The following is a 13,298-nucleotide window of genomic DNA, read 5'->3' as shown; positions in this document are numbered from 1 at the left end:
ACATGTAGTACACGTATCGCAGTACATGTAGTACACGTATCGCAGTACATGTAGTACACGTATCGCAGTACATATAGTACACGTATCGCAGTACATGTAGTACTTGTATCGGCCAAAATAACATTAAACCCTATTTTCATACACGAGACAAATGGATGCACCTCATGGTTTGATGCGTTACACAGCTACTGAGCACTGCATCACGTGCGAAAACACCCAGACACACATACACATATAGAATTTACTTGCATCTATGGTTGTTATTGACTAATGAAGGACATGAAGTGTATCATAAAGGTAAAAGCTGTAAATAAGATAATATAATTGTATTGGAAACAAATGGAAACTCAGTTTGACTACTATCGTCTACCTCAGCTTTCCTACTATAAAAATAACAATACAGATGCTAACACGAACAACATTCACATATGTGTCACGTACATGAATCCTAGGTCTACCACTGACATGAATCCTAGGTCTACCACGTACATGAATGCACACCACAAAAAATTATTTTAGCCATGTGACTCTACACATTCTCTTTTAAGAGCTACAAGTCAATCGGAATAAATAAAGAGTTTCTGTGTAAGACAAGAGTGCCCATGTCACCTGGCCCAGCACTAGATCCACCTGACATCCAGCATACATTAGGCTACTTAGAAGGATGTAAAACATAATCTGGCTTGGAATCAGAAAAGGCATACACATTTAAAGAAACAAACCAAGCCTTCATATAGCTCGACAGTTGGGCGTCTTACTTTTCAATGACTTCATTTTAACAGTGCAAGTTGAAACACAAACCTGCCAACATTTGAACATAAGATCAACAAAGAGTGCAATTTGACGAGTTCTTAAATGCTTATGCTTTGAAACTATGGAGTCTGAACAGTTCCCGTGCTAGACAAACAGTGCGAGAGAGGTAAAAAAATTTTTTACAAACAATATACAAATAACTAGTAAATACTAGGTAGTGGTAAATAGATCGTTTTCTGGACCATTATCGAACATTGTGAATCAAATCATTTACTTTTCTATTTCTGGTATAGAAAGAAGGATTCGGGAAAGTTTCCTCTATCAGCTCTGGTATGAAAATGTGTCAATCAATTGGATACAAGTCATGCCGTAGATCTATGTATGCGCTTGGCACTGATATACATAATCAAAATGTCAACATAGGACTTAGAAATATCAGAAAAGTAATTCACTTCTCTCTTCCGCCTCCATTTCGTTCAGCTTCAATTGCTTGTATATTCCAAAACATGTTTCAGTGTTGGGTGCGCTCGTAACAAACTCAGCAACCAGCAGGACCTTATTATTGGATGCAGATTGAAGGCATTGATGGAATGCCGAAGAATACGAATGCTGTGTTTCAGTAAGCAGGGGGGGTTGAATGAAGCAATATGCAGCATACCAGTGTCCAAACATCCCATAGAGCGGCAAAGAATACATGATTCCAGCATACCAGTGTCCAAACATCCCATAGAGCGGCAAAGAATACATGATTCCAGCATACCAGTGTCCAAACATCCCATAGAGCGGTAAAGAATACATGATTCCAGCATACCAGTGTCCAAACATCCCATAGAGCGGTAAAGAATACATGATTCCAGCATACCAGTGTCCAAACATCCCATAGAGCGGTAAAGAATACATGAGTCCAGCATACCAGTGTCCAAACATCCCATAGAGCGGCAAAGAATACATGATTCCAGCATACCAGCGTCCAAACATCCCATAGAGCGGTAAAGAATACATGAGTCCAGCATACCAGTGTCCAAACATCCCATAGAGCGGTAAAGAATACATGAGTCCAGCATACCAGTGTCCAAACATCCCATAGAGCGGTAAAGAATACATGATTCCAGCATACCAGTGTCCAAACATCCCATAGAGCGGTAAAGAATACATGATTCCAGCATACCAGTGTCCAAACATCCCATAGAGCGGTAAAGAATACATGATTCCAGCATACCAGTGTCCAAACATCCCATAGAGCGGTAAAGAATACATGATTCCAGCATACCAGTGTCCAAACATCCCATAGAGCGGTAAAGAATACATGATTCCAGCATACCTCTTAGTGCCAATAAGCTCACGAGCATTTTCGCACGGCCAGTCGGGAAACAAAAGAAATCGTCTGTTCCAGTGTAACGAACGTTACATAATTATCAATGTTTGTATGAAGTAGGTGGGACAAGACGATCCTAAAACCAAAACGGCATTAACCAGAGATCAAAAGGAGGAGAATCAAAACCAATGAAACAATAAATCAACAAATGATCAAAGTTGTACCCCATCTGCGTTTCATTTTAACTCTGACTCATGATTGATTTACTTTGCCAATATTAACATCAACTCATGTAATATTAACATTAAATCATCTTCAAGTTCAAGAGTTCCAAAATAAAATCTATAGACTGATAAGTTTTAGAAGTGCAAGGACTTAGGAAACTGGCACATCTATCTATTCTTTGTATACCGGTACATTTGTTTTTCGGTTAGCCCAAGAAAGTAACGTTTCATCAGTAGGTCATTGGCAAGAGGAAGTAAAATAACGAATGTAGAAATGAAAATCTAAATAATGTATTCATAAAAAAGTCTAGTACTTTATTTATTGAAATATAATATTAAAAAAAAAAAGAATTAAAATTTTAAAATACATTTTTTTTTGTTTTGGTAAAAGTTGTTCCATTTTTTCTTTAACCCAGTTCTGTCCAGGCTTATGAAAAGCCTAAATTCCTGTTTGTTTAGGCCAAGCTCGTGTTGCTCTTATCAACAAGCGCCGTTCTAGTTCACATTGTTTTCATTGGACAAGACGTCGACGTCATAAGTGAGGGACAGCCGATATAGGGCACTCCATTTAGATGCGAGGCAGGGGGGAGGGGGGGGCAATCATTAATCATCACTGGGGAAACAACAACACGTCATACAAAGCGTGGTTGTGGAATCATCGCCACTCAGCAGCTTTAGACTCATGGGAAGGTCGATAAGTGCCCACCAAAGGTCATCCGATTGTAAGGCTGCTTGTTCAGCAACATAAAATGCAGCCGCTAAAGCCAGGTTTTAGTGCTCAGTTGTCCAATACCCGTCTAGCAGTGGGTGCATTTTTGATCAAGTTTCCTCTTCTCTTCCTTCCCCTTTTCAGCCATTGTATCCGTTCCTTGGACGTCGTCCGTCAGGAGAGTTGCTCATCAGAAGGGTGTTAATAAAAGTGAGACACGGAAAACGACTCTGTGAATAAATTTGGCGGGACAATGGTGTGCAATAAAAACAGTATGCAAATGTTCCATGATGTTGAAATGCTATCAATACTTAGCGTGTTCGTGGTGAGAAGTTACGCTGAATTGTACATTTTTCAATACTTTGGCCTAAAACAATATAGGCCTACAGATAAGTCAGAGCATTTAACATCAACTTGCATTTATTATTAGTAAGTCTACCTGAACCGATAACATGTTGTTTTAAATACGTTTTCCAGTTCAGATTATTCAAGTTATTCTTGATGTCCAAAGTTAGTTTAACGTATTATATCATTTAAATTTATATATAATCTTATTCCATATATGTATAACTGTCACCACCTCAAAGTTGGTGTCATAGTGTAGAAACCCTATTTCTATATTGTGAATGTTATTTCTATATTATGAATGTTATTCACAACTCATGTTACACTAAGAAGAACACTTTTAACCTTAAGTGAACCAGAGTTAAGGGCAGTCAGTCAATATAGGGAGTTGGTAGCAAGCACTTGATAGAGTCACTTAATATAGTCAGTTGAGTTAGTTACTAAAAGAAGTTGGTTACAGATGAGTTACTATGTTGTCATTATATTCGTCATATTTCTATAGAGGATTAATGCTGATCATTCCTGAATTGAATTGTGTATCATATTCACTATGTGGTGTTATTACTTATATTAAACTTATTTGTGTCTGCCACATCAAGTGTCATTTCCTTATTCTGTGAATTATAATATGAACCCAATGTCACCACCACGCCTACATAGATAAACCGACAATAGTAGCACAGCATCAAACATAACCACAGTGACATTTATGATGTCAAAAATACAGCGGTGACAATATCTATATAAAGTTTTTCTATTAACCCTATTTAAAACAGGTTGGAAAATAAGCTTGATGAACCCAAAAATGGTAAAGTACCTATGGATCTACATCGAATCAACTTGAGGCATTTAGATTCAATGCATCTTTCTTAAACTTCGGTAGTCTTAGTCCGTATTCTATCGTTAAATAGATTATTTCAACAAGAAATCATAGCTTTTTCTTTCAATATCTTAAGGGCGGACTAAACGGCCAAGCAAAAAAAAAAATCGCTTTTCAAAATGCAACAAGAAAATAAAAGTGATAAGTCTAAGCAAAAAACATGGTTTGGTTTATGTTTTGTTCTCGCAATGAGCAACAAGCACATGTGTAGTCAACAGACGTAAAATAATGTGTAGTTTTTCTTCAAGAATTTTTTTTTAACGTCTTCAGCAGAAATGAAGATAAATGAATGCATGCCAACGCGTTATCGTCTGCTCCACTAGTATCTTACCTCGCCCGCCCTCACCTCGCCAGCCTCACGAAATAATTATTAGGCAATACGTTTCAAATTCACGCAGGAGGAGGAGACGGTTAAGGCGGGAGAGTTGAGTACAGCACACAAGTGTGTCTGCCAGATGCCGTCTGCTAGTGTAGCAATTAATCTTAGTGAAAGAAAAAAAAATCCCCTTCATATTATATTTAAATTTGAAAAAAAAAAAAAGCCTTTAAAATCTCGATATGAAAAATGAGAACACTGAAGAAAAGTGTCGTGTGAACTGTTTAGTGTACGTGCTTACTAATTCAATGGGGAATATCCGTAGGACGTGTGCACAGACCTGACAGAACTGGACAAGGTGTCAATTTTCTTGCAAAAAATGTTTTGTTCAAACCAAAGACATGTATTCATCATCCGGTTAGCAGACGTCCTGAAATAGAAGGACATGTCCTCCTTTTAGGATTGCGTCCTCCATTCAGCAGGCCATGATGTGAAAATGTCCGACTTTTACACTACTGCATATTATCCATTGATCTAATTCAGTCGAATAAATCAGTCCTTCAGTAATCTTATGGAGCACAAACTCATTCCTTCACAACAGAAGGATGACACGTTTTTACAATGCTTACATCAACTCACTCCGTCTGTCTGTCTGGTACACATTTTAAACACGTGAGTTCTGCCACTTCCCATTCTCGAATCAAGTCGAAGTTTCGAGCAAGTATTCATAACAAAACACGAACACATTAAGACAATGACCAATTAATTATTTCATTAGTAGAAATTAATTATATTAGTTTGATAGTAAAAATAAATCTTACAGTATATATATGACTGTGAACGCGTAGTTCTTCCCCTGAGATGAGTCCTTCGTGAAAATGTCTAGGTTTTTTTCAAGATTCTTCAACCGAAACCTATTCAGAATTCATGAAGATCTGAGAGTTCCTCCTTGGGCATAGTGCTATACTATTGTGTGCCGTCTGAGAGTTCTTGCGTTAGGACTTTTATTAATCGTCGTAGGTAAAGGAGCGCCTATGCTCTTGGGGTTTGTCTTAGGGCTGGTCCCCAAGTGCCATCCTCTGCCGTAATAATCTTCAGATCTGAAGGAATGTCGGAGTCTTACAAGTTGAATCAATGTTGAAAGAACATCTTTTGCTGTTCGACGCACAGTTGACAATAAGAGAGAAATAGGATCTCCATTGATTCAGTGAGAGGCCTTGAGATCAATCAATGAAATTTTAAAAAAATTAAAAATAAAGTTATCTATGGCTTTGCGCCAATGATAAAGTAATGATGAACTAATCCCTTAAGGTCGTATGGTCTGAAAAATGACGATCTGGTAGTTATACAGCTCATCGATTACTAGCATGGTTTCATCATATACGATGTAGATCTTAGGTATCGCAAAGGCATCAGCCTTCTCACTAGAAGATTACATTGCCAAAAGCACATAAGACGAAACCGTCAGTTCCATGTTTTCACAACAATGAAGTTTAACAGCATTCATTAGGTTGACTATTATCTTCTGTTGTAGACATATGTACGTACACGAACGAAGTCCTTGATATTGGGATTTTTTCCAAATGAACTGTCTTTAGTTTCTATGGAAGCTCAATGTTTTTGCATGAATTCCTATTGTAACTGTCTTTAATGTACAACAAAGTGTACTTTAAGCTGGGCTAATCACCGCAGAAAATGTTCCTGTACATTACTCAGTCATTATCACGTTGTGCATAAGTCATGTGTCCTGCGCCATTGTATGCAGGCTGAAGGGTCCAAAGGAACTTTATTACTATTACCGCTTTTTGCAAATCACTAGAAAAGAAACCTACAGAAGTTGACAGACCGGCACCGGTTTCCAGATGTTAACTTGTCATCAAACCAAGATTGAGACTAAACATCATTGCAATGAGCTCATGAGGAATTTAGAGCACTACATATAATTGTAGTTATTAATGATGTGACTTATCGCAGAAGAAAGCAAAGAGGTCAAATTCTTTTTTTTTTCTATATGCAACTTAAAACAGCTTTTGGAAATGTGCAACTACTAATACTTAATACAAATACAATTTCATTTTCTCACAACGCTCAATAGCCGGGAGACTTCCCCTCCCCCCACACTAAAATATACTAGATTTACGTAGCAATCAACAGATATTGTTCCACTGATCAACGGCCTACATATCCTAAATGACCCGAGTATACCCGAACACACACACACACACACAACTCCAGTAAAAGAAACTACATTTAACCTCAATTCAATGATCTCGGCTCATGAAAACATGAAAGAAAGGACCTTACACTTACAACATTTCGCGAGAGTTCAATCAATCACTGGGCGCTACCAGTTGGTATGAAACCGTCGACAATTCACATTAGTTGTACGTTTGGTTTTACTCTCTTAGTTGTATGCCTTCATTACTTACGAAACACAAGAATTGAAAGGAGGCAATAATATCCAATCTGTGGCCCATGGACCATATGTATCTGGCCCCAAGACATTCTGGCCTTAGAGCTGGAAATCGATATAGTTAGAAAAAAAAAACAAGCAAAATAATAAAATATAAAAATCCTTTAAAAAAAAGCTAAGAGAAAGAGCTCCACGCTTACAACTATATCAACAAATAATATAGAAGTTATTTCCCTTATTCGAGATCAAACAAATCATGATTTACCAATAATTAATTGAATAATAGACTCATTTTTTTTTTAAATCGATTCATGTTTTTTTTTTATTTAGGCACAATAAATGTTTAAAGTTTCAATTTGATCCGAGTATTGGAGAAATAACGTGTACAAGTATCTAAGAGGACGAAACCCTACATATTTTGCAGTATATGTAAATACTGACGGATTAATTACCTTTAATGGTGTCAAAGAAAATAATAAATTACAAGTAATTAATCGACTACATGGTTGATTCTACTTATTGATTCATGTCTTATCTATGCCACTGAATAATTGTGCAAAGTTTAAACTTGATCCCAGAAAGGGTGGGGGAGAAATAATGTGTACAGACAGACCAGCAGACAGAGTGAATTGATATAAGCTTTGTAAAAAAGGTTGGAAACTTGAAAGAATGTATAACTAACCGAAAATAAAGTATGTCAGCCTCACTATGGTTAACGTTATTTTTATGTAATCAAAGTGAACGAGGCGAAAGAAGAATTTAGAGCCCACAAAACAATACTTCTAAGAAACACGTGACAGAAAATAAAAGTTGTTATAACAATAACTTTTTCAGTAAAATCTGGGCAAATGTTAGGTGAACGCCCTTCTCGAAAACGGCTCTAACGATTTTTCTAGAAATTTGACAGTATCATTGGGAAACAAATAACTGATAGGGCTAGTTCTCAAAATGTGTGTGAAATTTAAGAAGTGATCTCAGCCTCAATGGCTCAGCAAGGGTTCCTCTCGCTTACTGAAATAATTAATCTCGGGTGCAAATATTTGCGGATACCTTTCGAAACTCGAGCCGCTAACAAGCCAGTTTTGTGAAATGCCAGTTTAACAATGGAGCCGAGCGGGAACAGCAGACGGTGCAAGTGTCAGGTAAGACAAACACAGTTCCACGTCTGCTATTGTTAGTTTTTTTCGAAACCGTTCGCGGGTTCTTAGCGGTTCTTGCCAGTAGCCAGCTTGTACCTACTCACACCCACCACTCCCTCTCAAGACTGGTGGAGTCTCCATTCATGATAAATTTTCTACAGTTATACTCTTCTATTTAGGTATGTTTCTTAATTTTTAGCGACTTCTGTAATGTAAAGGTTTTATGCTGTTAATCTGTCAGTCCATCTTTTACTTTTAGATCTGAAAAACAACTAAGAGCATTATCGAAAACTCGATGCTTACATTGCTTTGCCTTACATAAAGATGAGAAATCCTTAATGCAACCCACCTTGTGCCACCGGTGATCCCATAATGTGCCCTTGTAGCATATATTATTAATACCTGACCTATAGTCTTCAAGGGTTTGACCAATGGTCTTCAAGGGTTTGACCTATGGTCTTCAAGGGTTTGACCTATAGTCTTCAAGGGTATGACCAATGGTCTTCAAGAGTATGACCAATGGTCTTCAGGGGTTTGACCTATGGTCTTCAAGGGTCTGACCTATGGTCTTCAAGGGTTTGACCTATGGTCTTCAAGAGTTTGACCTAGGCTCTTTCAAGACATTATAAAATTGATAACAACATGAGCATCCAAGACAGGGAAAGGACCCACAATGATTCTTTTCTCCAACATTTCCCTCAGACACACACTCACACACAATTCAAGTCTAACAACGTTACTCGTTACTCACCCAGTGTGCGGAAAAGTAAAATCCAATAAGTTTCTGACCCTCCAGGGCGGAAGTGGCGTCCACTTCCTCTGCTACGTCCGAGCCGTCCACTGACTGGAGCAGGGTGCCTTTAATGACGTCGTGGAGTGACTTCCGGCGCCACGGGAAGCCTGACCCGGTGGTGTCCTCAGAGAGCTTGTCAAACCCGTCACGAGTTATCACCCTTCCCGTCTCAGCGTCCAGGAGGACCAGCCGAGGGATGCCATGCACTCCGAATTTACGGCTTAATTTTCTCTGTAACAAAAAAAATGAAAATTTAAAGTCATAAAAAAGACTTAAAAATGAAAAGCAAACAAGTAACTACTGCACCAAAATAAATGATACAAGTGGGGGGGGGGGGGGTACGAGTCGAGTGGATTTAACGCTTGGCGTCCAAACCGAGGGGTAACCAGTTCGAATCCCAGAGAAGATAAGAATTTTGATCGTTAGAACCTTTAGGGCATTCGTCTCTGAGAGTCCAGCTAACTCGTATAGGTAACCTAAGGTAACCGACATTATTCGTGAAAGTACAGGCGGTTTGTCGTTGTGCAGACCACGTGACACCCTCGTTAAACGTTGGCTATAGCAGCAGAGGAATCTTTTCCACGAACAGCAAGGCCTGAAAGGGTTTTACTATGAAGCAAAACAACCCGAGTTGTAAGTTTATAATTTTTCAAAATAGAGAAAAGAATAATTGAAATTTGGCAAGAGAACTAGAAAATCTTGAACAGACAATACGTCTTCGGCTACTTCCGTATATAGGCCCTGTTCATTCAAGAGTTTAATAAATGAATGTTCAGAGACCTTGTGATTACCGTCTTCTAAGTGTTGATCTAAATGGCTATCATTAGAATAGTATAACGTCTAATAGATTTATACATTCGCTTAACAAGGTTTTTTTTTTTTTTTTTGGGGGGGGGGGGGAAGGGGGGGGGGACGGAGAGGGTAGAAAAATGTTCAATTTTATAAACATCTGTTATTCATTATTTATAAAGAGAAAAATAATCGCTCTATAAGCTAAGTTGTTTAAAGGAAGTATTGTCTTCTTTAACATTTTTTTAAAAATGTTTTTCTTGATTTTAATCGCAATATTTGTTTTGTACCATGTCAAAAAAAATGATTTTCTTTTTAGGATTTTGGAATTGATTTTGGAATTGATACTTTCGAAGTATAAGGTTAATCAATATTTAACTAGACCAGTTCAATTCTAATCGATCATTTTCGACAGATATATTTTTTTGTTAGATATCTATGTGATACTTTTTACGTTTTTCAATGAAGTACACGCATAGTGTGAATTCAAAATGCCGGCAAGTCTTTCAAGTGAAACACTTTTACATTTACATCTATTTTATATTCATTCCAAGCAACAGGATAAGATAGGACTACGCTTTGAAGTCAGATGAGACACATACAATATCTAAAACTAGCAAGTAAGCTGATTGATACAAAAATCAATCAATCAGTTAAGAGTTCAAACAAAGTCAATTGAACGAATAAATTCGAGGTGACTTCTTTATTCAGGGAGTGGAGGCAAATGTAACCAATGAGCTGATAACACAACTCAGAAACAAACATTGTGCTAGATTAAAATATCTTGCCCTTGGGCGATTAGTGTTTTAATTAATAGTTCCGCTTGATGTGTTTCAAATAAAAAACTCGTTATATCTGGATCTCTTTGATCGCTATATGTTCCTCATATTGCTTTTCTATTTAAGGATTATTTTTTTTTTTGTTTTTTTTTTTTGTGGGTTTGTAATATTTACATAGGCCTAGAGGTGGCTTCAACTACAGACACCGTCACCCCTCTGATGCAAGGGGAGGGGACACTTTGTAGCTTGTGGACAAATTTAATCATGTCTACGCATTTACAGACGATTCCTTTATACTGTCAGATTAACAGAATTGGTCATAATTCATCGTCTTATTTGGGTGATTTCAGAATAACTAATTTATCATGTACCGGCACTACTCGAAATTAGGATCATAGTGCATTGAGAAAGCTAAAAACTAAACAAAACAATTGGTAAAAATATATCTCACAGATTTATATGTCTAAATCGTGCGTACAATGAAGTCACAGATCCTAACAATTGATACAATTACACTAAATATAAGCTTTGTTTTGTTTTTTTAAAGTTCTTGTTTTATTTCAACTAAGGCTCAACAGGGGGACTCCCAATAATGTCGGAAACTTTAGATTTACAAAAAATAGAGCCTCCTTTTAGTCTAGATATCTACAATGTTGTACCTTCCTTTATTACTACTTCGCAGTTTCCTGGATACAAGTACGCAGAATAAATGGCACAATATTAATTCCAGACATTTCCATTTCCCGCAAATGTAATTATCATTATAATCGTATATCACATAAGCCGATTCCCCGAACGCATACTCACGACTTTACATTCACACACACACAAATAGAACTGCAATTTTGGCGCCAAGAAGAAATAAAAAAAAAGTCAGTTATAGAGCCCGCGGGACGTGACATTGGCTGAATCGAGAAAGACAAAAAAAAAAGCCTACCACTCGTAAAGTGTGTGCAGTGAAGTCCAATAAAGTCTTGATCACGTGATCTAGATTCGAGATCTGCTTCTCTAGTTGTATAATCACGTTAAATAATCACGAGTAGAACTAGAGACAGACCTAGATCTACGCCTCGACCACATATCTCGATGTTCGTATGGAGGATAAGGGAATGGCGATTCTGAAGGCGCGAATGAACTCCTTGAAGAGACGTCAATAAAATCGTAGTCTGGTTCCGTGCAATCTGATGAACGTATTGGATACAAGTGACAGACAAGCAACTGGGGACAGGAAAACATGCACGTGCTAGGGCTTATCGGGATTTCTTTGTAGAACACAAAATAAAATAAAATGTTAGCCGCAATAGATGCAGAAAATTATTTCATAACTTTGTGAGAACTATGGAGGCCTGAAAATGGTTCTAGTCACTAAAAGGGGGGGGGGGGGTTAAAGGTCAAGGGCCAGATTATAATCTTTTATTCTCACAATAAAAACACCCCACACAAAATTAGCCTTGGATTGCCCCCCGAGGCAATGCCGGCATGAAGATGTGCGTTAAGATAATTGTGTTCATCAATGACAAATTGCAATGGGGGCATATTTACTTGCTTAGAGAGAGAGAGAGAGAGAGAGAGAGAGAGAGAGAGAGAGAGAGAGAGAGAGAGGTGATGGGAGGGAGACTTTTTTCTTTCATCTCTCCAAACCCTGGTTAGCATCGGACGACAAATTAATGTCAGTGTATCAGGGGCGTCCCATTTCTAGGGATATACATGTAGAAAAGCGGAGCCACATAGCGACATTATAGCTCCCCCCCCCCCCCCAGAAAATGGCGGCTTGTTTTTGTAATGCATGTGGAGCAGGGGACTTGTTAATCATGGCCACGCTGTGCGGCTCTGAGAATAGAATGGCGCCTTGCTATTTTATGCCGTCCCTGGCCCACCCTAATTCTGCCCTTGTTCGATTTGACGTTGGCGCAGCTTATAAGATAAGCTCATTTTTTAAAGCGATTCATTTAACAGATATTCAATTACACAGAATGTTTTCAGTCGTTTTAGTTTTTAGAGATCCACAAAGTTGGATCACGTGCTAGCTCACAAAAGTTTCATTCTCTCAAGTTTGTTTTTGGGGTCGCCGCGAGAATATAGACGTGGAAGAAAAAACAAAACGAAACTAACAATCACACGGAAACACGAGCAAACTAAATCTGACCAATTAAAATGAATATTTATTTACTCCCGAAGGCTTTCGGCTAGATGATTGTTATGGAGGCCACCTCTCTGTTTCTCGTGAAAAAACACAATATTCAAGAAAAAGTAAATTGCTTCTTTAATGGACCTCATTCACCAATCGTAAACAAACAACATTTAGCCACGTGATAATATTGATAAAACAGTGAAAAAAACATATCACGTGACAGCCTTTATGGATTAAATATTTTGTATAGAAGATATAGAGAAACACGTGGCTAAATGTTGTTTGTTTACGATTGGTGAATGAAGTCCATTATCAAATGGATTTCAAAACAAAACTGGCTGTAGATTCAGTATTACAAAGTAAAACTGTTTACTGTAAAACTTAACGAGCAAACATATCATTGTGTCACGTGTGTAGCTAGTAAATGGTGAAATGGAGCACCGTCCATTACTCTTGGGTAGAACTTTTGCTTTCTTATGTCCTAATATTACCCACCCACGTCGCCTGATACAGAGAAGTGTAACACACCAGGTAATGAGTTACCAAAACGTAATGTCTACCATAAAGAAAAAGTTCCCCTTTTAGACCTTGCGATCTATAGGGCAGATGATGTAAAGGTCATCTGTTTCTGTGGCTAACGGTTAATGAGGATGTCGTGTGGCCAGCACAACGACCAACCGCATTTACTTTTCCCCGACTAATGTCAGGTATC

At 37.9% G+C, this 13,298-nt stretch overlaps 1 protein-coding gene across 2 annotated transcripts in view; it reads right to left on the bottom strand.

Annotated features, from left to right (window-relative positions):
* LOC106061345 (nucleoredoxin-like) overlaps window positions 1-13,298 on the bottom strand; it is a 72,656-nt gene that overhangs the window by 11,838 nt on the left and 47,520 nt on the right. For both annotated transcript variants that reach the window (XM_013219440.2, XM_013219439.2), the window contains one exon: window positions 8,846-9,118. In XM_013219440.2, the coding sequence (XP_013074894.2) occupies window positions 8,846-9,118 (273 nt within the window). The remainder of the gene's footprint in view (window positions 1-8,845; window positions 9,119-13,298) is intronic.

Source organism: Biomphalaria glabrata, chromosome 12 (assembly GCF_947242115.1).
Source record: "Biomphalaria glabrata chromosome 12, xgBioGlab47.1, whole genome shotgun sequence".
NCBI lineage: Eukaryota > Metazoa > Mollusca > Gastropoda > Planorbidae > Biomphalaria > Biomphalaria glabrata.
The sequence above is the reverse complement of the archived record's forward strand: the minus strand, read 5'-3'. Positions and strand labels throughout refer to the sequence as shown.